Source organism: Copadichromis virginalis, linkage group LG19 (genome assembly GCF_057382275.1).
Source record: "Copadichromis virginalis isolate Kocher_CV1m ecotype Utaka linkage group LG19, C_Virginalis_male_GT1.1, whole genome shotgun sequence".
Lineage (NCBI taxonomy): Eukaryota > Metazoa > Chordata > Actinopteri > Cichliformes > Cichlidae > Copadichromis > Copadichromis virginalis.
The window spans coordinates 11335332-11361257 of record NC_140636.1 but is presented as its reverse complement, the minus strand read 5'-3'; the positions used below and the strand labels follow the sequence as shown (position 1 = coordinate 11361257).

Below are 25926 nucleotides of genomic sequence, written 5' to 3'. Positions count from 1 at the left end.
AGGAGTTCTAAATTAAGACGGCTATTACTTTACTGGCCTTAAAGTACAAACAAAAATAAATTCCATAGAATTTCACTTTGTAAAATTGAAAACATCTAGCACAGTGGTCCATTGTTGTAGAGACCTGGACCCACTCAGCAGGCTTTGGCAGACACCAGCAAGAGCGATGAGTGTTTACATGTGGCCCTTATAATAGGCCACAAATAGCCTCAGTTCAGCTCCTCGGTAAAAATACAACAATAGAATGGGTGGGGAGGAAAAAAAGAGCAACTAATGGTGGAAGAGATATGGCTAGAGCGTGTTTTGAGTGTGCTAAGTGTATCTGGGCGGGTAGTCTTGCCTTGAGTCGCTGGGGAGAAACTGGCGGCACAGTGGTGGCAGAAGAGAGGCGAGGAAACACTGATGTCAGAGGTTAGCCATGTGAACGAATGTATCTGCCTGGCAACAATACAAGGACACACAGACTATCTTCACACAGCATGAGGAAATAAAGGGATCTGTGGGGCAGGATTCCTCTTGTTCTCTCTGTGCTATTCCAGCCGTCATTTCTCAAGTCCATCACACATAAGTGTGCGACGTAACTCAGACCTTCAACCTCCTAAGACCTGAACTCTTTCATGGCATGCATTTTTATTTTTTTGCTATTTGGGACCTGATGAATGTAAAAACAAAGAACTATCTTTTTACCTGATGTAGTTTCGGAGAAGAGGATATCAGGCCCTTGTAGAGAAAAATTTAGTATTGTGGTCTAAACAACCCAAAATGTGATGTCCACATAGGTGGACGCCAGGTCCTAGAAGGTTAAATTCCTACATGTTGAATGAAATGATAAAGACAACAAACTCATTAAACTTATAAATATTTAATGTATTACGTGGTGCAATAAATACAACAATTAGTTAATAAAAGCATCAGTCACAGGAAGAAAAACAGAAGTTACAGTAGTTTTGTGCAAATGCAATTTGTTTTTGCTCACTTTCCGTGAACACTCTTAAAACAAGACGTGGAAGTCAGTTTGGCACTTTTAAAGTTGTTTTTTGCTTCCCATCACAATACAAAGTTATTTTTTCCCCCTTTCGCTTTGGACGGCCTGTATAGGGAAGAAAAAGATTGAGCCCTTTGCTGAGATCTAATTCTGCCATCATGAAATCAAATGTTTGCCAACTTGAATCGCAACTGTTCCTTAACATAAATTACAACATCCTCGTTTTGTATGCGGCCGTGCAGCCTGTTGCTATGTAGCTACAGACCCAAGACATTAACCACAACTTCACCTCCATCTTTTTCTTTAAAACTTGAGTTTGTAAGGGCAAATATGTAACCTCGGGCACAGAAATAATAATAACTACACCTGAAAGAACTCCTCGCCGTCTGTAAGGACTGAGGAGTGAAGAGCATGTGCTCAAATTTAACCTTCTCGGAACAGAACGCCTCAAACAATTAGTATCAACGGTCCCCGAGGCCTGAGAAATATTTGGTCAGTCAAAAATCCATTTGCGAGCTGCATTTTTTCTAATAAGCGCAAAAACACCATAAAAAGATCCACTTCCACTTTTAGAGGGTGGCCCCTTTTTTGAACACTGGAGCCAAACTAGAAAAGAACAGAAAAACCTTTAACACTGCATTATCACACTGCAGTATGAGAACGTCACATTTCCGTCCTTCCCAAATAACCAATTAACACCAAACTTTGTTTTTTTGTCCTATAACTTCAGCTACAAAATAGCTAGTCTCCACATACAGGATGAAGACACCAGAGTGCTCAGTCTGCCAGAGAGCTACGTAGCAGTCACACTGAGAGGCTTGTGGAGGGCTCTCTGGGGGTCCCATGTGCAAGAAAGAAGGGACCACCCAACTTTAGTCACAAACTAAATCCTCCTTTTTGCTTATTTCATAGGGGTGGGGCATACTCTGATGCAAAGCTTTACATTTTTGTATCCCAGCTTGTGCTAGGCACGTATCCTAAAAACACATGAATGAAATTTTCTAGATCTTAAAAGAACTGAGACAAAAATGTACGTTTCATTTAAAAGACCAAATGAACTTGAACGAAAGACACAAAACAAATGTAAGTGTGAACATAAATCAGAGTTGCTGTGGTGCCCTGCCCCTTTTACACCATATTTTTGGTTTGTTAGTGAGAATACCTGAATTATCCTGAGCCAGCCAGCGGCCTCCCTGTGTGTGACCTTGACTACTTTACCCTCTGGCTTAGTAAAAACACATTGCTTTAAAGAACGACTCCATGGATTCCTTTCACCAACACTGCTGAAGGACAGATCCTCGCCTGACAACACCTCCTCCCCTGGTGAAAGGGAGAGGGATGGAGTTCTGAATGCAGCTTTAATCTCTGCTTTTCTTAGCTGTAGCCAAGGCACTGCTGGATCTGAGAAACCTGATGTCTCACAACTTATCAGATTCTCAAGTTAGTTTGTTTTTTCTACAAAAAATTTGCATCTGCTTTTGCTTTTTGAAGCTTGTGCGAAAGGAAATGTTTTGTTTTGCACCTTGAATGCTCAATTCACGGTCTTACAAAAATACTATTTGTTGCTTAGAGGTCATTCAAATTCTCAGCAGATATGTAAAATAAATGCGATTATTTTCTCTTTGCTGTACCAGTTTGGTGAAAGGCAATTGTGTCAGAATATATGTCGTGGTATATTCACGTGACATCTCAAACATGCAAAATAGTGTAGACACATTTGTAGCAGTAATTATAGCGTACACTGTTAGTAGTGCTTTCATTTAAAAGTCACAAACATCTTACATAACCCTCACTTCTTTAAGGACCACTTTATGATCTCTTAGCCAATTAAGGTTACAACATCTCTGCTCTTAGACATAAAGCAGCTTTCAAAATGGTCTCCCATACATATTCCCAACAACTATTTCACTGTCAGTCAAGGCAACTCTCTGCAGTATTACATAACTACAGAATGACGGCAACTGTTGTTGCAAACAGACGGCTTAGAGTGCATCTCTGAAACGCTAAAAAGAACATCCAGCTTAAACGATAGTTATCATTTTGTCACCAGAGGATTTAAGTTATATATTATCCCACTCCATTAAAAGAAGCACTGTAATCTGTGTGCATTTTGTTGTCCGTCATTTGTAAGCAGAGGTAATACCCCCCTGCCTCCCCTCCAAGCGGCATTTAATGTTGCACCAAACCCTTGACTTGTTTTGTGAGCACTTGAAAGTGAGTGAAAATCAGAGACTGAGAATTTAGCAGCTCATTTGTTTCCTCAGTTATGTCCTTAAAGAGCTTTTTGAGGGTACTGTAAGTAGAATATATAAAAAGACAAAGAACAATTGCACTTCTTCATAGAATAAAAGAGAAGAACATCAGGAGAGGAGCTAATGGAATGACTAACTTGGGGTGAGCTCCTCCCTTCCTTGTGAGCCCCCCTTTTTTCTGGCTATCTGGAACATGTCAGAGCAACACATGTTAGAAGATGTACTTCACCGCTAGGTTATGTGCTATTTTAAAACTACGCATGATCGCTCCACACCTAGCACACCTAAGACTATATGGCTTGTTCAGGTCAAAGTGGATGGATGGGGCTAGCAGTGCTGGATCACTTAAATCTGCACAGACAGAGAGGTCACCTGGGGAAAAAACCCCAAAACTTGCTAATGATGTAATCACACTGTTTTTGTCTGAAAAGGAAAAAAGCACCGTCAGACAGTTATCCAAAATATGAATTATGAAGGGTACCCATAACACACTGAGGTCTCCACTGATCTAAAAATATGTTTTTAAAGGAGATTATAACAGCAAATGTTCCCCTCACTAGCAAGCGTGCCCTCCATTTGAGGAAAATTTTGATTGTAGACTTGAAACGTAGACTGAACAGAAACATTTTTCCTCACTTATCCGTAAATCTCAAAGTTCTCACTGATTACAGACATTTTTTTGGTACAGCAGCCACTGCAATATATCATGCAATTATAGCTGCAGCAGTATTTCTTAAAAGCATATTAGTGTATTGGATTGCACTAATATACTACACTGCTAACCCCATAATGAATGAAAGCCACCGAATCTCCAGATACTGAAGCAGGGTTCCTACACATTCTGCACCTCAAAATTTCATATCTTTTTGACGCAGTTATACTGAAATACTTGTTCAGTATAAATATTATAGATTAGTGGCTCTTTAAATATGCAGCTGTCGCAGCTTTTCCCAGAGAAATGACTGCCTATTAAACACATTTTCTTACAGGTCACAGAATTTCCAAACCTGTGTAGGAACCCTGATAAAAGGAAGACGTGCATAAAACATTAGTGTGACACACAATCGCAGAGCAAACAGTGGAATAACTCATTTAAACAAGACTGTTCTCTGCAACATCACACCACTGATACAAAGCCTTATACCTTTTACTAATCACTTTACTCATGTTAACCCTAATCTAGCCAATATTTAATAAAGCAGTATTTTCCCCCACTTTATTTCATTTTCCCTGTCCTCCCCAAATGCTGCCACTCAAAAGAATCAGGGGGATGTGTGAATTTTCAGCAAATAGTGGCATAATGAATGATCCACTTCTGGCTGTCTAAACTTTTTGTTTATCATGTGCTGGTGTAAACTAACTAACATTACAACAAACAGAACACAGGGCTATGATGAAGTTTGTGGAGGACCTCGGTAACCCCAGTAATTCAATATGTTTCATGACAGCCTCAGCTGTTTTACAACACTTTGCTGCTGGAATTGAAATCTGGTTAATTGCACTTTCATAAGATTCCCTTGACATGTCTTAAAATAAAGCACTGGGACGGTCTATAGCTATGCGATTAATGGCATCATTCATCAGTTGTCTGTTGCCAACAGGCTGTCCAATGTTTACAGCTCAATGATCAAGTCTTCCTCTGCTGCTGTGTGGCTTACAGACAAGCTAACAGGTGGACCATGGATTGGGTGACAACAGAGGAGGAGCGATTCTTGAGAAACCCCACCAGGGAGCCCACCAGAATCACACGGCTATCCACGCCTGCCCAGAAATAGAGGCATTAATTTGCCAACTGCGATAAACAGAAACGCACAAGGAGTGTGTGGCCCTTCCCTTCAATTGTGAAAGTCGCATAGCTTGCAGACTCAGTGGTATAATCATACTGGTTTAAAGGTGGAGATTTGTGTGGTGCTTGTTCTGATTTGTCTACAGCTGTGAGCAAATTGCATCTCTTGACAAACATGTCTTAATCTAAATTAGCTACCATAACAATGAAACCCAACTCACCAAAGTGCTAATGCTAGCGTAGTCTACAGCATGGCAAACAGCCATACAATTACATAACCACCTTTTCATTGATGATTGAAGGCTCCAAATAAGAAATAAAATGATAAAGTAAATAAGAAAGGACTTCCAGCAGAAGCGGCTTGTGAAGATACATGATGTGTGACCACACACTGACTGCTCTAGTGGAGTGTTCAGCACATATCCCCTTTGCCCTCCCTCACCCCCCACAGTGGTTCCCTTACAAGGTAAATACGACAGATGGAGTGAACATACACGAAGATTCTATCACGGCTCAAAGAGGTCGGGCTGTCCCTGCGACTCCAGCTGACAGTTGAATTGCTCTATCTCCTTGTTGGCCTCAGCGATATACTCTTTAATGAATTCCTCCATGTCTAGGGTAGCAGCAATGTAAGGAAAACTGCAACACATGCACTCCACACAGCAGTATATAAAGATGCATCTCAGTATTTTTCACTGTTCTTCTGTGTCAAAATCTCAGTCAGTCAAATCAAACTGACTCATGACTATTTCAGACTTTTGTTCTCAAGCCTTAATGACAGGGACATACAGTTTTACAGTAACCCTTGTGAAAAGGATACTGGGATGGAAGTTTGTTTTATCTCCAAAGATGTCAACATATTGATAACCATTGTAGAAGTAGCCTGGTGGAAGAGGTTCCAAATGTCTGGTCATCTAAACAGAAACATACGATCTCAGGTTCAGTCAAGATTATTGATAAAAGCCACAAGTCCCTCATCTAGCCCAATATTTAAGAATTAGCAAAACCTGATAAATAAAGAACAGACCACAAAAAAGAACAATGGCACCCATATTTAACATCAGTTAGAAAACTGTCTCTATCAGCAAATGTTAATGGTAACCTTGGGAGATTTTTGTGCATTCATTGTTTATCAGATGTGTGTATAATCCTTTGATTTCATAGATGTGGTTAGTGCATCCTAATTTGTAAAATGTTTTGATTTTATTTAGAAACTTCAAACAAATCAAACTCCAAAGATGAGCAATGATTTTGTTCTGGAAACAAAAAACTGGTAAACATGAAATTCTGTAAAAAATATCTAAACGTGAACACACTGGCATGTATGTAGATCAAAAAAAAAAAAGAGGGCGTGCTTTCATCTTTAGTTTCTACAGTCTGCAGCATATGTGTCAAAGTACTCCTGCCTTTGAGTATTTCTGCTTGTTTAGAGCCTTTTATGAAATATTATGTATTGCATGACAATTATCATCAATTATACCTATAGTCCCTATAGTTCTGAGCATGTTAGAAAGTGGAGACTCACGTGGATGCTCTTGATTTCTTGTGGTGAAAGGGTACTTTTGGTCTTCTTAGTTTTCTTTGCCTGCTTCTGTAAACGTAAAAAAAAACAAAGAAAGAAACAACACGTTATTTTTTTAAAACCTGACTGATGTTGTGTGATAACATGGCTATACATGAGTGTCAGTGTTCAGTGTCTACCTGCTTGGCGCACAGTCTTAACCAGTCCTTCAGTCCATCCTCAGTGAGACCAACACCATCAAAGAATAGGAAACAGGAGGTGTTGGTCTCTTTGGGACCCTGACTCAGAGGGTCACTGTTGTCTTCAGGGACAATTCTCAGGTTCCCACTCAGTGCATTGTAGCTCACTTCCATCAGCTGGTCTGAGTCTGGAGGTTTCACAGATGAAGCAGCTCAGATTTGAGTCTCAGTAAAGTTCACACCTTGTCTAACACCTGCTACAGCAGCTTCATATGTTACCAGCATGCTGTTGGTGGAGTGTTAATGTTTTAACATCCATACAGGGCTTCTGTTCCCAAAACGGCTCACAGAACCCGTGTGTACAAAACCAGATAAAAGCAAGATAAATACGTCCCACTTCAACAATATGTGTTGGATGTATATCAGCTAAATCGAAAAACTCAAACAAAATAACTACATGGATGTAAATGATACACTACCCAATAGGCAGCTACTAAAATATACATTAAGGGAAAGTCGGAGTCTCAGACACCACACTGGTTTCATACTCTATCTTCCCAACTATACAAATATATTCACACTCGCTGAACATCTCCTCACAGGCACCTGCACTTTCTCCTCATGCAACAACTCTACACACGTCTTAAAATAAAAAATAACAAAAAGAGTGAGAAAATTATGTGAAGCAAACCAAACTAGTGGAATATGGGCTGAGTTCTAAGCACCAGACACCAGAGCAACAACCAAGCAAAATTCCTACCGTCAGGAGCTTCTTTCCTGCCTTGAGAGAAACCTTTTGTCTAATGATTCCCCAAACTGGGAAATGCAAATGTAGATTAAAATATTTCCCAAGGAAAGAAGTCACATTTGTTTTTTGTCATGTTTTTCATAAGCAAGTTCTTCAAAGTAGGATCTGAAATTTTTAAAAGTTAGCAGAAGTATATTGCAAATATATTTTATAAAGAGTAAAATCAAAGGGAAAAATATGTGAATCCTACCAGAAAATCTGACTTTTCCCCAAACATTGTACATATTTCCTTGGAAGGGGCTTGGCCGTAGCGATGACTTGATTGCTGCAGAAAAACAATGCGAGTTTGATCATTTAGTATTGTCGAGCAAATTATGTAAAGTGAAAATTTCCTAGAAAGTAAGTTTGTGACAAGACTCTAAAGCCATCCTTTGGGAGTACAGATGACTTCAAAGTAGGGCTGGGCGATATGACCCAAAATTCATATCTCGATATTTTTTAGCTGCATGGCGATATAAGATATATATCTCAATATTTTTTTTTAAAAAGCCATAAGTTAAGAACAAAAAGAGAGTTCTTAGTCACACTGTGTCCCAGATGTCACACGGGCATTTTCTTTACATACAGCGTAGATGTACATGAAGAAATTACTCATAAATAAATTATCAGCATTTATTAAATAATCATGGTCCATAAATAAAAGAAAACAATGTTGTTTTTGTGCATAACAAAAAGCTCACAATTGTGCAGTCAAAATGTAAACTAATAGAAGCTGAGCATAATAACAAAGAGACAGATTTCACAGCTGCACCACGTCTCTGAACAGGTGCCATTTGTGGTCCTTATACACACACACAGTACGGTAATATTACGTTGAAGCACAGTACGTATCACTCCGCGAGGCGGCTCCATCAAGCGGTGCAGCTCCTTAGCTTAGCAAAGTCATATTAAAACATTTTTTGACAGATTGCTGAGCGCTGTGCACCACATAAAATCGGTTCGCGGTCAGTAAGCACAACCAGAATTCATACATAAGGCGCACTGTCGAGTTTTGAGAAAATGAAAGGATTTTAGGCCGTGCAGCCCCTTCGGGCTGCATGTCGTTAGCGCGGTTAGCTCGCTAACACGTTGACGCCGTCCAGCCCCACGCACGGGGCGATCCGCGGTAACTCGCTAACGGAGATTTTCCGCTTTCATCTTGTCATTGCCTGCAGGTGAAGCTATGGGGGAGGCGGAGTTGTGTTCAGTGAAGGAGAGGCGAGGCCGAGTAACGTTTCGTAGAGACAAAAGTGGACGAAAGAGAGGCAAACCTGCGGCTCCACAACGTAACATAGACTATATCGATATAAACGATATTGTCACATCTTATATCTCGTATGAAAATATATCGATATTTTAAAAAAACTCTATATATCGCCCAGCCCTACTTCAAAGCAACGGCTGATAATTACTTCAACACCTCCATATTCGGAGGGAAGGCAGCTCATGTAATCACAACCAAATCCTTCCATCTCATATCTAGAGAGTCTGTCACGAGGCAGGGGGCTTCTTTCCATCTCACCTTTACAGTGGGTGACAAATAGAGGCCTCTCTAGGGGCCGGTTAAAAGCCACGCGCTGCTGGGTGAGGACCAGAGTCCCAGAACCAGAGCAGAAGCGCCCTTTGCACCTGGAACAAAGAACACGTGAAAGTTAAATCTAGACCAAGCCAAATGTTTGTGCTACATTTTGTCTTTGGCTGGAAAGCTGTTTACTCAACCAGCTGCTCACAGTGAAGAGGCCAGTGTATGTGATTTGCTGCTAAAATGCAAGACAAATTTCTAAATGCAGATTCTTTTAACAGCAGGTATAAACAAAACAAACATTTCTCGCTCCTTGATATGAGGGCATCTAAGAAGAATCCCAAACACACCCCAATATACACAAACTGTACAAATTAAAGGCTGAAGATGAGCAAATTAAAACGGGCCACACTCTGGCCAGATACTGTGTATGATCTGAGAGGAGGATTTAGCAGCAGTTCATATTAGGCTGAGCATTGAGGCATGAAGACTGGCTGGACATAGTCCAAAGGAAAAGAGACCCCTCTGTGTATATGGCAACTGCATGGCCAACAGCTTGTTACTGTGCTGCCAGGAGGCAACTGGTGATAGAACACGAGATGCCCTGAGGGGCTTCATGCCAATCAGCTGCCGATACACACACCACTGTAGCTGAGCAGCAATTAAACTGCAGGGAGGCAGGACTGAGGAAAGCCGAAGCAGGAATCAATCTGTCATTCAGCAGCCAAGAGGTTGTGTGTTGACACAGGAGGACATATGGGTGCCTTACCATCCAGGGTAGAGGACGTAACGGGCTCTCAGCATCTGTGGCTCATTGAAGCTGCTCTCAGACAATATCAGATTCATATCTTCATCCCTAATTAGGGAGAAAAATAATAATAAAAAATAGATATTTAACATCTAATATTCTACTGTACCAGTAATCGGTCTGTAAGTGTTTGCATTTTGAACACCAAATGTGACAAAGGAGTACTTTGATCTGTAGCAGACTGTCAATCACAACGATAAAATATTAAGTATAGAATGCATTGGGGAGTGTTCATTACACATTCAGGAGTTAAGTGAGCCGTGCTCTGACCCAGAAGATTTAAACATAGACTCAGAGAGTGGAATAAAATGTAGCCTAGAGTGAATATTTTAGGCAAAGATAAAAGCAGTGAAATGACTGTTTGCAGCATTGATCATGATTCTGTGAGCGCCTACCTGGTGACAGCTCCTCTCTCTGCCAGTATGAAGGCAGCAGTGGGGTTGGCAGAGCGTACCAACTGCTGAACATGCTGCATGAGAGGGTGCTTCTTCTCTGCTGTCAGCCCAGTGAACACCACTGTACTCACAATACCTGACATACAACAAGGCACAAAAAAAGAATGAAAATTCCACAAGAAAATGGATCACTTTCCCAAAAAATACAGAATCACCTCAGTTTTGTCCCTGCTGAAATACCGTATTTCACACTACATTTAATTTATTGTCCATACCACTGCTTTTTTTCTGCCTGAAAGCAGAATATGCATTTTGATCACCTCACATGAGCTGACTGATATAAAAGGGAACGACATATTTTTTCCCTTCACAGTTCCATGTTTTTCCTCCGCACTGCCCCAAATTAGGATCCAGTAACAAAGATGGGAAATATGATGACAGTAAACCCAAAAATGTGAAAATTCTCACTTGAGAATGTGAAATGGAAAGTAAACCATCTCAAACATACAGTAATGTTTGCACCAATGAGGTGTGAAACGTTTTTATAGCTCCTACTGTATGTAACAACATCTCTAAAAAACATTATTTAAAACTTACTATGTCACAAAATAATCTGTATTAGTATTGTTGCTATTTTTACCTCCATCACTAAGTTGTACTTACAAAACACTTTAATTAAATGAAATTGTTTTATTTATATAGTGCCAAATCACAACAGCATTCATCTGAAGGCGCTTTAGGTTGTAAAGAAAAGATACTACAAAAAACAGAGAAAACCCCAATAATCAAAAGACCCCCTATGAGCAAGCACTTGGTGACACTGGGAAGGAAAAACTACCTGTCACCTAGGCAACAAGAGCCTTTTATGTCCATTAAGTGGTGATGTGTCAGCTAGAAAGTGATGCACAACGAGCATATCGTTTTATATAAATGGTTCTTAAGAACTAAAAGTTTTTACCTCCATATTTATTATAAAGCATCTTACATGTCAGCAACTCTAAGGTAAAGAGCATCATATTTCATAAGTCAACACTTTCTAGTACAAACAATACAAAACTTTGGTTAATTGATAAATGGTCTGTAACAATTTATAATGCAGCTACAGGCCGATAAAGAAGAGTCTAGCTTTGCTGCAAACAAAAGAAAATTCTAACTATCTATCGACATGGTCCTTCCTCAGCATTAAACATACTGTGCTGCTGGACAGGTGAATGAAAGTGCAGTGAAACAGACTAGACTAACCTTGGCTGAGCTGCTCCAACAGCTTAGGAAAAGCAAACCTAAAAAACAAAATGACAAGAAGAAATGAGAGAGGAGAACTATAGTTAAATATTAAACATATTCTAGAAACTACCTAATGCAAATTTTATTTTTGACTGAGACGCTTACTGCTTGCACTATAGGTTCCATACTCAACAACACACAAGAGGTGTATTTAAATGTATTCACTTTTCTGCCCTCTTTATTTTGCCCATGTCCTGTGTCACCACATCATCCTTAATAAGAGCTCTATTTCTGACTAATGAATGCATACCAGCGTTGAGCAGCAATAAACAGACTAATTCCACATTGTGGGCCTTGGCCATAATGTATGACATCAGGACTTTGACTGGCAATGGACCAATGGAACATCTTTCTGTAATTTAATTAATTAAAATTCATTGTAACAATGTATCCGGAGTTTTCATATCGATCTGTGTTATACACCACTTTCTGAAGTCTCCTTACAACCACTACCCTTCTTTGGGAGCCTGCAGGCTTGGGGATCAGCAGTTTGAAAGGCATTTATCTTTCCTGTCCTGACGTAATGAACTGTCTGCATCCATCACAAAGAATAGATCATGACTGACTGATGAGCTTCGCTGAGGGGGGTTGCTGGCCACACATGTGGATCTGGGGGATTAAAGGGCTATGCTGAAGCGGGTGACAGGCAGGTCAGACCTAAGCTGGGCTAACCGTATCCAATTAGCGCCATAGTAGGGGTCCACAGACCTCCATACAATCTGTGGCAACAGACAGGGACAGGAGGCTTGATGAAGATGCCTCAATTGGAAAAGTCACTGCTAACTGCATTGTTAGCTAAATTCTTATTACACATTTTCCACTCCTGAACTAAGTAGGTACTGTGTTTAACTGAAAAGGTAATCACTGCATGATTAATGCATGCAATTCAAGACATATTTCATAAGCCTAGCTTGTGACACAAGCATGGACCATTTTTAGAATTTTGCTCATGCACATCTCCACAGTGGACACAAACAACATCTAACTGAAGTACAGACTTTAAGATTTACTTTAAGGGGTTTACCAAAGTTTTATATATAGTCCCAGATTTTCATAGACTCAGATTTAGGTGCACAACTGACTGACAGGCACTTTCATGGTCATGAGAGGCCTAATCGCTCATTAATTCATGACAAATGAAACAAATAAAATATCTGGAACTGATTCAGTTTTGAACTTGTAGCTGGTAACTGTTCACTGCAACTCTCAGCACGAGGTCCAAAGAGATATTTGCAAGAGGACAGACTCATAAGGTTTAAAATAAAAAATAAAGCTATAAGAGACATAACAAACACTTTAAAAATGGCAAAATTACAATCTGGTGTATTCTTATAAAGAACGAAAGCATTGACCAGCTCAGCAACAACAAAAGACATGAAAGAAAACAGAAGACAACTAAAGTCCATGATTACATAATTCATCACATGGTTCAGACCCCTCACAACACCTCACAACTCAATAACACTCACGAGGAGGCAGACATGCTACTGATAAAGTCTATGATCCAGAGATGCCTTCCTGAATGTAATTACAGTGGATTCATAAAAAGGTGCAAACCACTGGTTACACTCAAGAAGCCCTTAACAGAAAAATTCTTTGGACAGGTGAAACCAGCATTAACCTGTATCAGAATGATGGGAAGACAAAACTGTGGAGCAGGAGAGAAACAGCTCATGACCGGAAACATACCACATCATGTGTCAAACATGGTGGAGACAATATTATAACATGGGCCTTTGGAATTAAGTCTCTAGTGAATGGATAATGACCCAAAGCATGCTGTAAAACAAATCAAGACTTTCCTGAATATAATGATGAAAAACAATTACGGTATTTAAAACAGTAAAATTTGTGCAATTACTTTTCAGCCTCTGAAAATGGGTTTTTTTTTTTGCATAAAAATGACTTTAATTCCTAACCAGTACATGGAATTTATATGTGTAGTTAACATTTGTCAAGCTTAATACCCAGAATCTAGTTACTATAGCTTAACTAACAAAGGATGTGTTATATAACGTCTATTGATTTTTTTAAATGAAAGTTCTGATGAAGACAGATGATGGCACAAGTTTTCAAAGCATGCAAAGACTACACCCTTTAGACTGGCCTTGTGTGTATGAACGCATCAGGGGCTTGGTCAAGCTTGGCCTGCTTTGGAAAAACAGCCTATCAACCGGAGTAGTATGCCATATTGTGTTGAGCTGCTCAGTAAATCTATGACAGTGAGACGCTCTGTAAACTCCATCTAAAGCCTGTAACAAAAGGAGAGTGAGATTAAATGTAGAGCTGATCCTCTCTGTAAAAAGGGACCCAGCCTTGAGTTTTAATAGCTAAAAGTGTCATGTAACCTTTTCATGGAAACCTCCAGCACTTTAACAATTTATGAGCATCTCCTGTCTGTAATTATCTGGCCTGTCCATATGTTGCTTGAAAATATACCTAAGTGAAACCCTTAATACTGGTGCGTTTGACCTCACTGAAACTCTTAAACTTTGCACAACAAACTGAAATGTGTGTCATTTCAGAAATAATCTTCGTTGGTAGCAAATTACTTTATTGCACATCTGCTCATGTGCTAGAAAAATCTATGGTGGACACACGTGTTTCAGGAAACTAAGCACACAGAGAGGTGAATGGCAAACTATACAACAAAAGTAATATACAATTTTTCATTGATAACCTGGATCAATGAATTGACTTTAACTGCTGTGAAACTGAGCTGACTGCACTTTCAGAGTCATGGTGATTTACTTACCACTAGTTACTATAATCCAAAATTGTTTTATATCTTAAAAATAGCAGAGAGAAATATCTCAAATCGTACCTGTGCTCGATAAAGGAGGTGAGAGGGTTCACACAGGCAGTAACTGCACCAATTGTGAAGCATGCCTGAACAACTGGGTCAGGATGGAAGAGCACAGCCTGGACCACATCTAGAACATCTGTATATCTGTAAGTAGGAACATTCACAAATGTAAACAATATTGATCTATTCTATACTCAACATCCTGCATGTTTTAATAGTTTCATATTCTAAGCTCTTTTATATTAGATGAATACATCTTTAATATTAAAAAGGTACAAGTCTTATGACTGGTCTGCTTTAGGTCTAAAGCACAAATTAGTCTTAACTGCTAATTTTTTCTTACCCCGGTGTGAGCACCAACAGACGGGGTTTGCCTCTTGTACCTCTTTGGCTCTCCAAGAAGCTGGACAAATACTTTTGGAGATGAGAAGCTGAGAAACTTTCCGGAGCAGGCTCATAAACCACCCACCTGTGAGTGTAATGATTGAAAAACTTGTGTATATTTGGTTGTGTTATAAGTCTGGTATTTACTATGTTATTTGAGAAATGTTGTACCTTTCACATTTGTGGTTTAGCTGGACTGAGAAGTTGCAAAGTATCTTCTTATGGCTTCCTGGCAGTCCAGTGATGATGGTGATGACAACCTTTTCACACATTAAAAAAGCCCACATCAGATATTCATTAAATCAGCTTTATTATAATTAAACTAGGTGCTAGATAAGAAAGCAATCAGAAAATGATTTACTATGTCTACAATCTTTAAAGAGAGAGAGAGAGAGAGAGAGGGAGAGAGAGAGAGAAGGATTCACTGCATCCTAAGACAACATACTCACCTTGTCTCCCTGACAAGGGGGTATATTCCTAAGCTCTGCAGAGGGAAAGAGCATCCCCAGGTGGTCATACATAATGGGCTCTTGACCAATGCTACTAAGAGCAAAATGCTGAAGAAACCTGGTACAGGCCAGAATACAGGAATCAGTGAACAGAAATGTGGTTGACACAGACCGACATGCCTAGACAAACCTATGATTGCATTTACTGTATTGTGTTTACATGCCATTACTGTCTAAAGAAAACAGCAATTGAAATTACACTGATAATACAAAATAACACTATGGACAGTGAGTATTATGGAACAACGCACAGGACGCTTATTTTGGGTGCAAATGCTTAACACTAGAACTGCGAATGGGGTCATTTTGAACCCTTGGCATTTTAAAAATCATGTAACTCTGTTACATTTCTATTCAACAACTAAAACATTTTGGGATTTGTGGGCTCAAAATGTAAAAAACTATATGATCACTAGAACTGCAGAGGACATTACTTTGACCCCATAGAAATTAATCCAAAACCACTACTGCAGCACACTGAGTTGGCTAGCAACACGACTGTTTACACACATTTTAATATGAAAGCTGCTATAACACGAGCAAAAGCTTGCTCGATGTGATCGGTAAATTAATATATAGTAGAATGTAGTTAGGTAAAAGTTGAGTGCCCGGGTGGGTTTGCTGGCTGTTCTGAAGAGCAAGGGAACTGTAACTGAGCTGAGCAGAGTCCAAGTAATAAGTGAAATCCAGCAGTTTCAGTTCCTTAGTTTATTTTTATGTTCATTAGTTTACTCTAATTTGAATTTTAACTTTACAACCTGTAATGAAACAATCTAAATAGATTATAAAACAAATAAAAACCTTCTTTAATACTTAAAGTTTGAGAAATTAGATGATAATTAACAACTTAACTTCTTCAAGAAGTTAATTATTTGCCATCAATGCTGTTGTGGCAGGACGAGGTCAAAATGACGCCTCCTGGTGGTTTTGAGGACTTTGGGATTCTGGCAGTTCTAGTTTTGAAGCAGCTGGAGTTTTAATTATACGGGCTAACAAACAAAACAATGCAAAATAAGTGCTTTATGCATGTTTTGGCTCTAGCTATGCAGACTGGGGGAAAAGAATGCATTTCTTATTTTGGCTCTTTGATCATATATACTCTGTGTCAGCATAACAGACCTAAGAAGTGTAGACGGTCAACACTGATTGAAACAGTGCAACACAGGCTTAAAAGCTATTTTGGGAGTGCATACTCATGATTAAGCAACACCTAGCATCAGGTTTTACTACTTGTTTGATCCAGTTCTGGAGCACTCTGTTGCTACGTGTGTACTAACATTTCCTGTCCTGGCAGCTGACAGTATGAAGTCTTCAGGCTGCCTCTGCGTTTGGCCATTGGTGGCTCCTGACTGTCGTGCAGCTTCTGCAGCTTGGTGTGCCTGAAAGAGGAAAACAGAATGTCTACCCTGAAACAAATCTACTTATCTGTCTACCTACTCAAATGATCATACTTCACAATAGCTGAAACTGGCAAAGCAAGCACTGTTTGCTTACATATTTTTCTGGTTCCACGTCAGGTTGTCTTGGTCCAAGAATTGCAGAGCGAGTCCAGAGCTTTTCCACACAGACAAAACCTACAAAAATAAGATAACAGGTTTATACAAGTACAACTGTGGCTTTAATGGGAATAATATAAAGAGAAAGGGGGCTAAAACACATTTTAGTATATAGTAGACAAATAAATAATGACATTCTTGTGCCAACAAGAGAAGTGTTAATTGGATATTCTTAATAATTAATTAAAATGATAAATTCACCAGAAAAAACAAACAAACTTAATGGACAAACTTGCTAATGAGATTTTACCCCTCTCACCTTAGAGTAGAAGGCCCTCTGGCTCTTAGACCTTGGAAGTAGAGCAAAGACCAGACACCTATCAGAGCTGTGGAGAGGGAATGGAAGGTGGGGGAGCAAGCTGTCCTCATACTCTACAAACAGAGAAGCCACAGTGCTGTAGTCCTGGTGATAAAACGACACACAAAACACAAGAAGTAGGAATGAGAAATCCAATATAATATGTTTTATCATACTTTTACATGGAAGGTACTGAAACTCTGAATTTTAACTGTTAAACAGATGTTGCACAGAAATATATAGGTGTGTAAAGATGAACTACCATATGAGAGCTAAAAATGTAGCTCTCATATGATAAAACGAGTAGTTTTATGCATACCGGATTGTAAAACTTGACTTTGTTGATGTGATCCTTGGAAATAGTGATGCTTCCATATTGAGAATGGATAAACAGTCCCTCAGAAAAGAAAATGATCTTTCCTGAAATCAAAATTTGAATAAAACACATTTTGAATGATTGCAGGAAAATCAAAATAGAAAATGCTAAATTCCTCCCAGGTTTTTCAACAATGCTCACCTTCTTCAGGAGCTGAGAGGTGGCTGCTGGACAACACATATGCAGCATCTGCTGCAGTCAGAACTTTTCCCAAACAAGTACCATCGTCATCCTGTTTAAAACAAATAATGTAGATCATCAGGTTGTACATGAAGGACTTAGACAAGCAACCTGTAGTGCTATGAGCAGAGGCTTTGGAACCTACCTTAGTGAGCTGCTGAGCTTGTTCAGACTGCTTGACATCAGATTCCATCTGAAAACAAAATGACAATAAAAAATCAAAAGTCAAAGAAAATGCTATGTTTATATCACAGATTCAGCATAGGTCTGTTAGATTACTTCAAATATTGGTCCTGATTTCTACATTCAGTACCACACATACCAGCCAGCAGGCGTAGCGAGGCACTGTTGCAGTCAAGATGGTGTAGCAGCTGTCTGAGGACACAGTGCCATCTACAGGAGAAGAACCAGACATGTTTAACGTGGGGAAACAAAAAACAAGCCAAAGAATGACAAACACAAGATGTACAACAAACACAACCCATGGCACAGAAAATAAGATATCTTTGTACTACTGTGATGACTGTAGATGACTTTCAGCTTTTTATGTTTGCAGTGGATTTGTAATGTTAATTATGTATATCAAACTTCCTTTGCAGATTGAATCAGCAATCCATTCAAATCTAATCTGCACTGTACCTCTCTGTTGAATGTTGATACTGGACTCCAAGAAGGATTCAGAGAAGACTACAGATCCCAGTTCCCCCCTGTCCCACTGCAGGTCTGGGATGTCATGGACAATCAGGGAAGCCTTAAGGAACATAGAATTATTGCAAATGTAGAACATTGTGTACACAAATAATTTTATCAAAAACCTTTGATCAAACAAGTTATAATGTGCTTCTCTAACTTACTGTTTTTATTACGTAGCGGCTGTCTTCATTAGTGAGAGGAATTATCCTGAAAACAAATAAGAAAAAAAGTTTTAAGAAAGCATCAATTTGGGATATAGTTTTCAGATAACACAATGAAAACACTGTTCACTGACTTCCCCATATTTGAATGCTTAAACAGAGGTTCGGGGCAATACTTCAAAATGTTCACTATCATCGTGATCTATATTGCAAAAAAAGGGCTGTAACGATAATCCATAACACTGACCTACTTCCTGATAATATTCTAAAACTGTTATTTAAAGGAGATGGAGAACACAATTTGAGGGGGAGTTAAATTCAAATAATTTTTGTGGTTTTTTTTGCATCTCTGTATTTGGAGTAAAGCTGTGGAACAGACTGAGTGATGAACTGAAGCAAAGTCCAAAAGCAAGGTACAATGAGGAAGAAGGGCTTTTATTGGGTGTTCCCACCCACAACTTAACCTATATGTGTGTACATGTGCATGTATACATATGTGCATAATTTGGCAAAAGAAGGATTTATGTTAGGACAGAACATAAAAAGGAAGTAAAGAGCTGACTATTAGTTACTAAATATGTTAAATTATTTACTGATTATTATTTTCCTCATGTTTTTGTCCTTTTGTTTGTATTTCTGTATATCTACAAATCTTTGTATATTAAGCCACAAGCAAATTTGAGAACGTGCAGATAACACCCACATTCCTTGCTTATTCACTGCTTGAATGGTGAATTCACATTTGGACCTGTAGAGAGCAAACACAAGAGCAAAGGGATATAACATATACTTTAAACCTTTGATCAAGGTCTGACACAGTTGATGATTGAAAAAAAAAGTAATCAATTGCTACCTGAGAAAACTGCGATACTGGCTTAAATTCATCGAGTCCAATGACATCAGAAAGGTGTTCTCAGCCACATCCTTAGCCTACAAAGGATTACACAGTGAACAACTGTATATGCTAGAGTACATGCTGTAAAGCCAATGCTAAAATCTGTGTACTTTTTCTCTAACCTTGGTAGCGCTGGTGGTACAGGAGTAGCATTTGATTCCCGACAGAACTGCTTGAATGGCAGCTGAATAAATCTGTGACAAAACTCTGAAGAAAAAGAAAAGTTTTCGTTAGATATTCTCAAACGTTTGACACCCAACAGCTTAAAGGGAAATGAAAGATTAAAAATTAAACACTTACAAGACGTCTGTCTTCTTTTGCTCTGTGTTCTGATTTCCTGTGAAAAATACAAGGGGAAAATGTTATTACTGCTTTAACTATGGGTTAATATATCATATATTGCAGTCTCTGAAGTACTAAGGACAACAAAGTAAATATAAGATGTTCTAAATATGCAACAGATGAATAGACACAAGTAAAGTCACACAATAAACTTCACCAAGATATGGGTTGTGGGTAGTCCCAAAGAAATAGGTCCGAGCGCAGGCTAGAGGTCCTTTGGGAGCCACACACTGGAGAATCTAATGGGGTAAAAGGTGTTTTGTATGAATGACATGAACAGCAGAACGTTCCCACTTTACAAACAACACAAGTAACAATATTGAGACCCAGAATTTGCAAACTGACCTACATCTCTTATTTACAGGAGGACATATTAACAGACTTAAGTGCTCCAGATGACTTATCAAAATGCTGCCCAGTAGATGGTGCTGCAGCTAATTTTTTCTCTTTTAATTGAGTAATTTGTTTTATAGCACATTCATTAGAAGTGGAAAAAAATCCACTCCATTTGAAATAGTGGAGTCTTAACAGAGGTCTTTGAACCTAATAATCACTTTGGCATTTGTCCAGTCATTACCAAATGTTTTATAGTAATGGGTGTAGATGTAGGGTTATATTATTTATTGATGATTTAAATGTCTGCTTCGTACTTGCTCTCTGCTCTACCCCAGAGAAGTTATTATCCTTCACTATGCTGCTGTTCCTCACCATGTGTCTGGCTGCAGAACCTTGAGGCCCTGTGTTGCGGACCTGATGACTCTCTGAGGGAAAGTTGAATAAATAGTTCTCCAGATCTTCTAAGGCAGAGTGTTTCCCAAACAACACATAGGGCTGCTGGCATTTACTGAAATAAAGAAATGTTTCACTGAGAAAAGGTGTGTGTTTATTTCATTCCATGCCAACAAGACCACAGATAAACATCATTTCAATATTTACACACGAGTGAATACAAAGAATACCTTTTATCTGTGATTTTTCTTGAGATCAGTCCATGAAGGTAATAGGAACGGAATGCCTGCAGATTGTTGAGAATACACTTTATGCTCATACAGGTACACTCTACTTCTGTTAGACTGATAAAACCCCCTGCTGTCTGCAAATACTCTTTGCATTTGTTATAAACTGCATAACATTTGTGCAGACAATCTTTTTTCAGCTGCTACTCTTTGCAACAGAACTGGCAACAAAGTCTGATTAGTCATTCAATATGACGACTAATTATTATGACAATATTAAATAATATTTAATATTATTTATCTTTTCACTGTGTAAAAAAAGCAGTTGATGTCTCTTTTTTGGAAAAAGTATATCCAGAAAAAAATCAGAACAATTTAAATTACTCCAAATATCACACAGCAGTTATTCTAGTTTTGTGAGGATATGAAGGCATAAATGTACCTCCCCTGCTTGTGCTTCAGAGAGCTCCAAGATAGAAAGATGACTTTCCAGGTCCATGCCCGAGAAGAAGCCATTCCACTGTTTCTCAAAGTTGACCAGGTCCTAAAACAAAACCAACAGCACTCAGGTAATACGACATATCTCTTTACATACAGTACCGTGGAGTCCCTCATTCCTCTGTTTTTCTTGGAAAATGGGAAATAGGTGCAGGGATTTAATAAAACATAGTTTCTAGAATTCTAATGAGCTTGAAAGTCAATATTTGGTATGACCAGCTTTATTATTCAAAACAGCATAAACTCTCTTAAACAAGCTTTCCTATAATATGCTAAAGTAATCTTCAGCAATAGTCCTCAGGATTCTTGAAGGAAAGACTTTTGTCCTGTTTCTCTGTCAAAATGATCCCACTGCTTCAATAATGTTGAGGTCCAGAATTTGGGGAGGCCAATACATGAGTGATAATTTTCCAGTGTGTGGTTTTCTACCCAGTTATGCTTTCTTAGGATTATTCACGTCCTGAATAATAAAACTGTCACCAAGCTGTCATCTAGACACTTTCTAAATGTTAATGCATGGCGGATCAAAATCTACCTGTGCTTTTCTGCATTCATAACATGATCAGTTTTGGTAAGATCCCAACACCACTGGCTGACATTCAGTGCTAAACCATGACAGGGGTTCCAGATGTTTTTACAGATAGTTGTAGAAACTCACTGTTGTCAATCTCGCTCTACATACAGTATAGACAACAATTTTAACCAACAATTTCATTTGTACTCATCACATATAAGAACTGTTGACACCGTTTTTCAGTCTAGGTTTTGCACATTTTATGAGTTTTTGACAGCCACTCTTCAATCAAGATAATTTCTGATGAGGTTTCAGTGAACACTAGATGGATCAACTAAAGGACTGGATTCATCTGTCAGGTCCTGTGTCAGGTATTTGCTGATATGACTTTCAAATACTGTTCATTTGCCATAGATAGTTTTTTAGACCTACCATTTCTTCTTTTGTCCTCTACTTGTCCAGTATCCGCATTTTGTAAGTGACAATGTCCCCAGTTAATACGTCTTTGGCTAATAGCGCTGTAGGAATCACTTTGTTGGATCAAAAAAATTTTTTTTGCTTGTCAATCTGTTATTTTTTTATATTTTTTGTAGATTCAGTTATGGAAATCAGCACAAATTATGTGTTCCCATGATAGGCTGTTAGTGAAAAAGTGGCTAAAGATACAATTGGAAATTGAATTGGTGGTTATTAATTGAACTGAAAAAGTGAAAAAGCAGCCAATGTCAAGAAAAAACCTTTGAATGATTGCTGAAGACCACGTCAGCAATTACAAGAAAGTCTAGCAAAATACAGATTTAAACCATTTCACAGTACTGTGCTTACTATGACTTGTAGTTACCAAATAATGATTTATATATTAATGGCTAGTCCAAAAAAAAAGATTCCTAATAGCGGCACTGGATTTTTGGCAATTTAAAAAAACTTCAGATGTCAGATGATGAAGTACTGTAGGCCTCGCCACTAAAAGTAACAAGAAACTTTCAAATTTGGTAAAGCTGACAGAAAATTAAACTCATTGTTACCTCTGTGAGGAGATTATCCAGCGACACTGGGTCGAGTCTGTTGTAAACCTGCCACAGATTCTCACTCATGTCCATTAGCTGCATAAGTAGAGATACATAAAACAAACAAACAAACAGAAGCATAGGATCCTAAGAACTTTCTACATATTGTAGTTTCTTTTGCTGTTAGGCTTTACCTTGTATTTCATGGTAAAAAAGCTTCCTCCACCAATGCCTTCCAGAGCAAAAGCTTGAAGCAGAGGCCATTTTTCCACCATAAACATATCGAACTTCTGGATTTGTCCTAAAATTAACAGAAACTAAGTTTAACTAGGTTTTGTTAATTGGGAGGTCTCATTTCAGAAGTAGATAAAACTAACACAACAACATGAATTACAGTTTAAGAAGACATTTTAATTTCTTTGAAAGACACAAGTAGTAAATGATGGGGAAATTAAAATGTAAAAACATGTACCTTGCGAGCTGTAAGGTACTCCAATGTGATAACAGTCCTGCACCATTGCAACAAAACTGGAGATTTTAAATTCTTCTGCTGCTTCTTCATCTTCATACTGCAAGTGGAAGGAAAAAACGACGGTAAATGTAAGCTTTAGAATAGAATAACAGAATTACAAACACTGCTACAAAGAAACACATTTTAAAGGAAAATCCTCTTTATGTCATTGATGACAATAAATGCGCTATCATTGTGCAGTCAATGAGTTAAACATGCAACCTGTTAAACCTAAGTACTTCTTAATTAATCGACTAAACAGGAACTGTAATAAAGTGAGAGGTATAGTTTTTTTTCTCCTTCTTCTTCTTATTTATCTATTTATTTTTACCTCTGTTTCTGTCATGCAGTACAGGTGTAGGTTTCTCCAGTGGGACACATAGGGCAACAGGTAACTGTAGTTCAGTGGGTTGCAGTACAGGTGAACACAGTCCACCTTAATCAGCAGGATTACATCTGACACAAGGACAAGTGATGTGTCAACGCTGATAAAAACTAAAGCATGCACAAAAATATGACATGCATATGGAGACCCACACTCACCATCCAGCATTTCTTCAGGAAATTCCTCAAGGCCATGCTCCAGATTCACCTGGTTTTGTTCATATAGTCCATAGAACAAGTATTTTGCCAGCTCAGTGCACCCCTCATTATATCTGCTATCAATTCCTAAAATAGAGAAAAATACAATAAATAAAGTTTATGGCTTTGGAGTGTCCAGAGAAAATATTCAAGTCACTTTCTATTCTGCTTAACAAACTTTGTTTTAGCCTTAACAACTGACACATCAAAGTTTCTGACTTAACATACCGAGAGAGCACAGGATGCCATCAGGAATGGCAGTGCCACTTCCACAGAGCAGAGCCTGAACTTGACGCAGACGACAGCAACTGAAAAGCATGATAAAAAACAACAACCCATAAATAAGTACAAAGTCATGGCTTTCATGGTTATTGATGATGCATTTTAGATAGAAAAGTAATTCTTCTTTTTGGAAAGATAGAGCTTTTGTTATGCCAAATTTACGGAAGCTAATGAAGTTGCATGTAATTGGCAATTTGAGCCCATTTAATTGCAGACTGATATCAGACTGACTGTTGTGTGGCTTTCCTGACAGTATGCTTGATAATCTCATTTTGTGGCAAAAATAAAAAATAAAATAAGATAAAAACAAAGTGATAAATTACAATATACGTTATTGCAATATTCAGTATATCGCAAAACGTTAAAAATCGCCACAATATGCTACCGTGAGTAGTATTGTCGTGTTGTGGGGTGTCTGGTGAGTCCTACCTCTAGAAATAATATAGCTGTAACACAGGTTCACCTAATAAAACACTCAATAGTATCAAGCATTAACTTATTTAATAGGATTCGCTTAGATAATTTTAGAATTCTTCGTTTACTACGCTGTTAAAATTGTAACAACATAAACTGCCTCCACTGGGATGCATTGAATGAGAAATCCCCGGCAGGGGATAGCAAAACTATTATGCAGCTTGACCAGATGTTTTTATTAATAAAAAATATAAACTTCAGCTGGTTTGAAACGTTGATAATGTGGGCATTACTATACGCTATTCAGTCAAAATTAATAACGATAAATGGCGTTGATACGTCGACTAGTAACGGAGAGTGGTTCTGTCTAACGTTAGCTACGTTAGCATGGCAGCTACGGTGAAGCATTTTCTAACAAAACACAACTCGATTCAAACATCACCTCACGGCTGGGTTGATTCCAGAGAATTTCCCGTTAACTTTCCTTATACTTGACATTGTAATTGTTGTCACCGTTCACACAAAACCGACAAAGCGTTGCGTATTTTTCCGTATCGGGCCGTGTAACTACATTTTCTTCTCCATCACCCTGGAGAGTGTCTACAGAAGATAGCATAGCAACGGAGCGAACGATTTCAATAATTGGGGGGGTTACTAAACCAGCATATAAGTACTTCCGGGCAAACTTTACAATATAAGATTATGATTTGATTTACTCCCGACACAGTTTTATAGTATTTCGCGTCGTGTCGGACACACCAATCCATTATAAGAAATAAAATTTTCGGGTTTTAACAGACGATGCCCCCGTTGTCACGTCTTAGTACGGTCTTGTTTTGGGCCGTTTTGACAGCAGCTGGCAGTTTCACGCAGCTTCTAGTGATGCTGCAATCCTTCTGCGATCACGTACGGGGGAAAACAGCTGCATACTGTAGTGTGTCTTTATTCTAACGTGGCGTGTTATAATATAGCTATGTGTTATTACTGCTCATTTAATGGTTTCTTGGGGATTTTCTTCCTTGGAATTTTTATTAGTAGTAATTCATCGGAGATGAAGTGTTCACAGGCTGTTGAACCACAGTATATTTGGCATGCCATGACTCCAAAGTAAACTTATGTTTCTTGACGGTCTGCAGTGTGGCTGATTCAGCTGTTATCCAGATTAAAAAAAACAAAAACAATTACCGGATGTCTTGCAGACTGGCTCCATGGTGCAGAGGGCAGTAAATGATTAAAGTAGGAAAGGGAAACCGGATCAGGCAAGCTGATTATGTGTTTGCAAATTCCCACAATGGTTCCATTTAAAATGTTCACCTTGTGCAGACACTGACAGTATGAGCGCTTCCATCTTAGGCGGAAGCACGTTATCTTAGGCCTGTTGTGTTAAGATCAAGTCTTTACTGAATTTTAAAGTTTAGCATGGAAAACTGCTTTGTGCACCA

At 38.6% G+C, this 25926-nt stretch overlaps 1 protein-coding gene across 3 annotated transcripts; it reads right to left on the bottom strand.

Moving 5' to 3' along the window:
- Positions 1-846: 846 nt before the first annotated feature.
- dnaaf9 (dynein axonemal assembly factor 9) lies at positions 847-25113 on the bottom strand. 3 transcript variants are annotated; one of them, XM_085442623.1, is made up of 38 exons: positions 24927-25113; positions 24017-24096; positions 23750-23875; positions 23538-23662; positions 23168-23264; positions 22890-22996; positions 22714-22791; positions 21119-21220; positions 20680-20735; positions 20429-20564; positions 19878-19959; positions 19679-19715; positions 19501-19585; positions 19337-19413; positions 19187-19231; positions 18484-18529; positions 18269-18380; positions 17952-18022; positions 17775-17822; positions 17591-17681; positions 17393-17493; positions 17035-17178; positions 16714-16793; positions 16497-16598; positions 15160-15277; positions 14882-14970; positions 14670-14795; positions 14345-14470; positions 11479-11516; positions 10237-10372; positions 9803-9889; positions 9034-9140; positions 7723-7797; positions 6725-6912; positions 6549-6614; positions 5844-5937; positions 5487-5636; positions 847-3423 (listed from the first exon to the last, which is right to left on the bottom strand). In XM_085442623.1, exons 1-37 carry the CDS (start codon positions 24980-24982, stop codon positions 5530-5532), a joined length of 3441 nt encoding a protein of 1146 aa, XP_085298749.1. In that variant the 5' UTR covers positions 24983-25113; the 3' UTR covers positions 847-3423; positions 5487-5529. The 3 variants fall into 3 exon arrangements, with proteins under 3 accessions (XP_085298749.1, XP_085298748.1, XP_085298747.1); XM_085442622.1 differs by having other exon boundaries at positions 5518-5636; XM_085442621.1 differs by having other exon boundaries at positions 847-3419; positions 5518-5636.
- Between the last annotated feature and the right edge of the window lie 813 nt (positions 25114-25926).

Excerpts from the sequence above, each read along its gene's own strand:
- dnaaf9 (XM_085442623.1), bottom strand. The coding sequence starts at position 24,982 with ATGTCAAGTATAAGGAAAGTTAACGGGAAATTCTCTGGAATCAACCCA. Across the intron at positions 23,663-23,749 it reads TCCTGAAGAAATGCTGGATG|ATGTAATCCTGCTGATTAAG; the intron begins GTGAGTGTGGGT and ends TCCTTGTGTCAG. Across the intron at positions 5,637-5,843 it reads TAAAACAAACTTCCATCCCA|ACATGGAGGAATTCATTAAA; the intron begins GTATCCTTTTCA and ends CTGCTACCCTAG.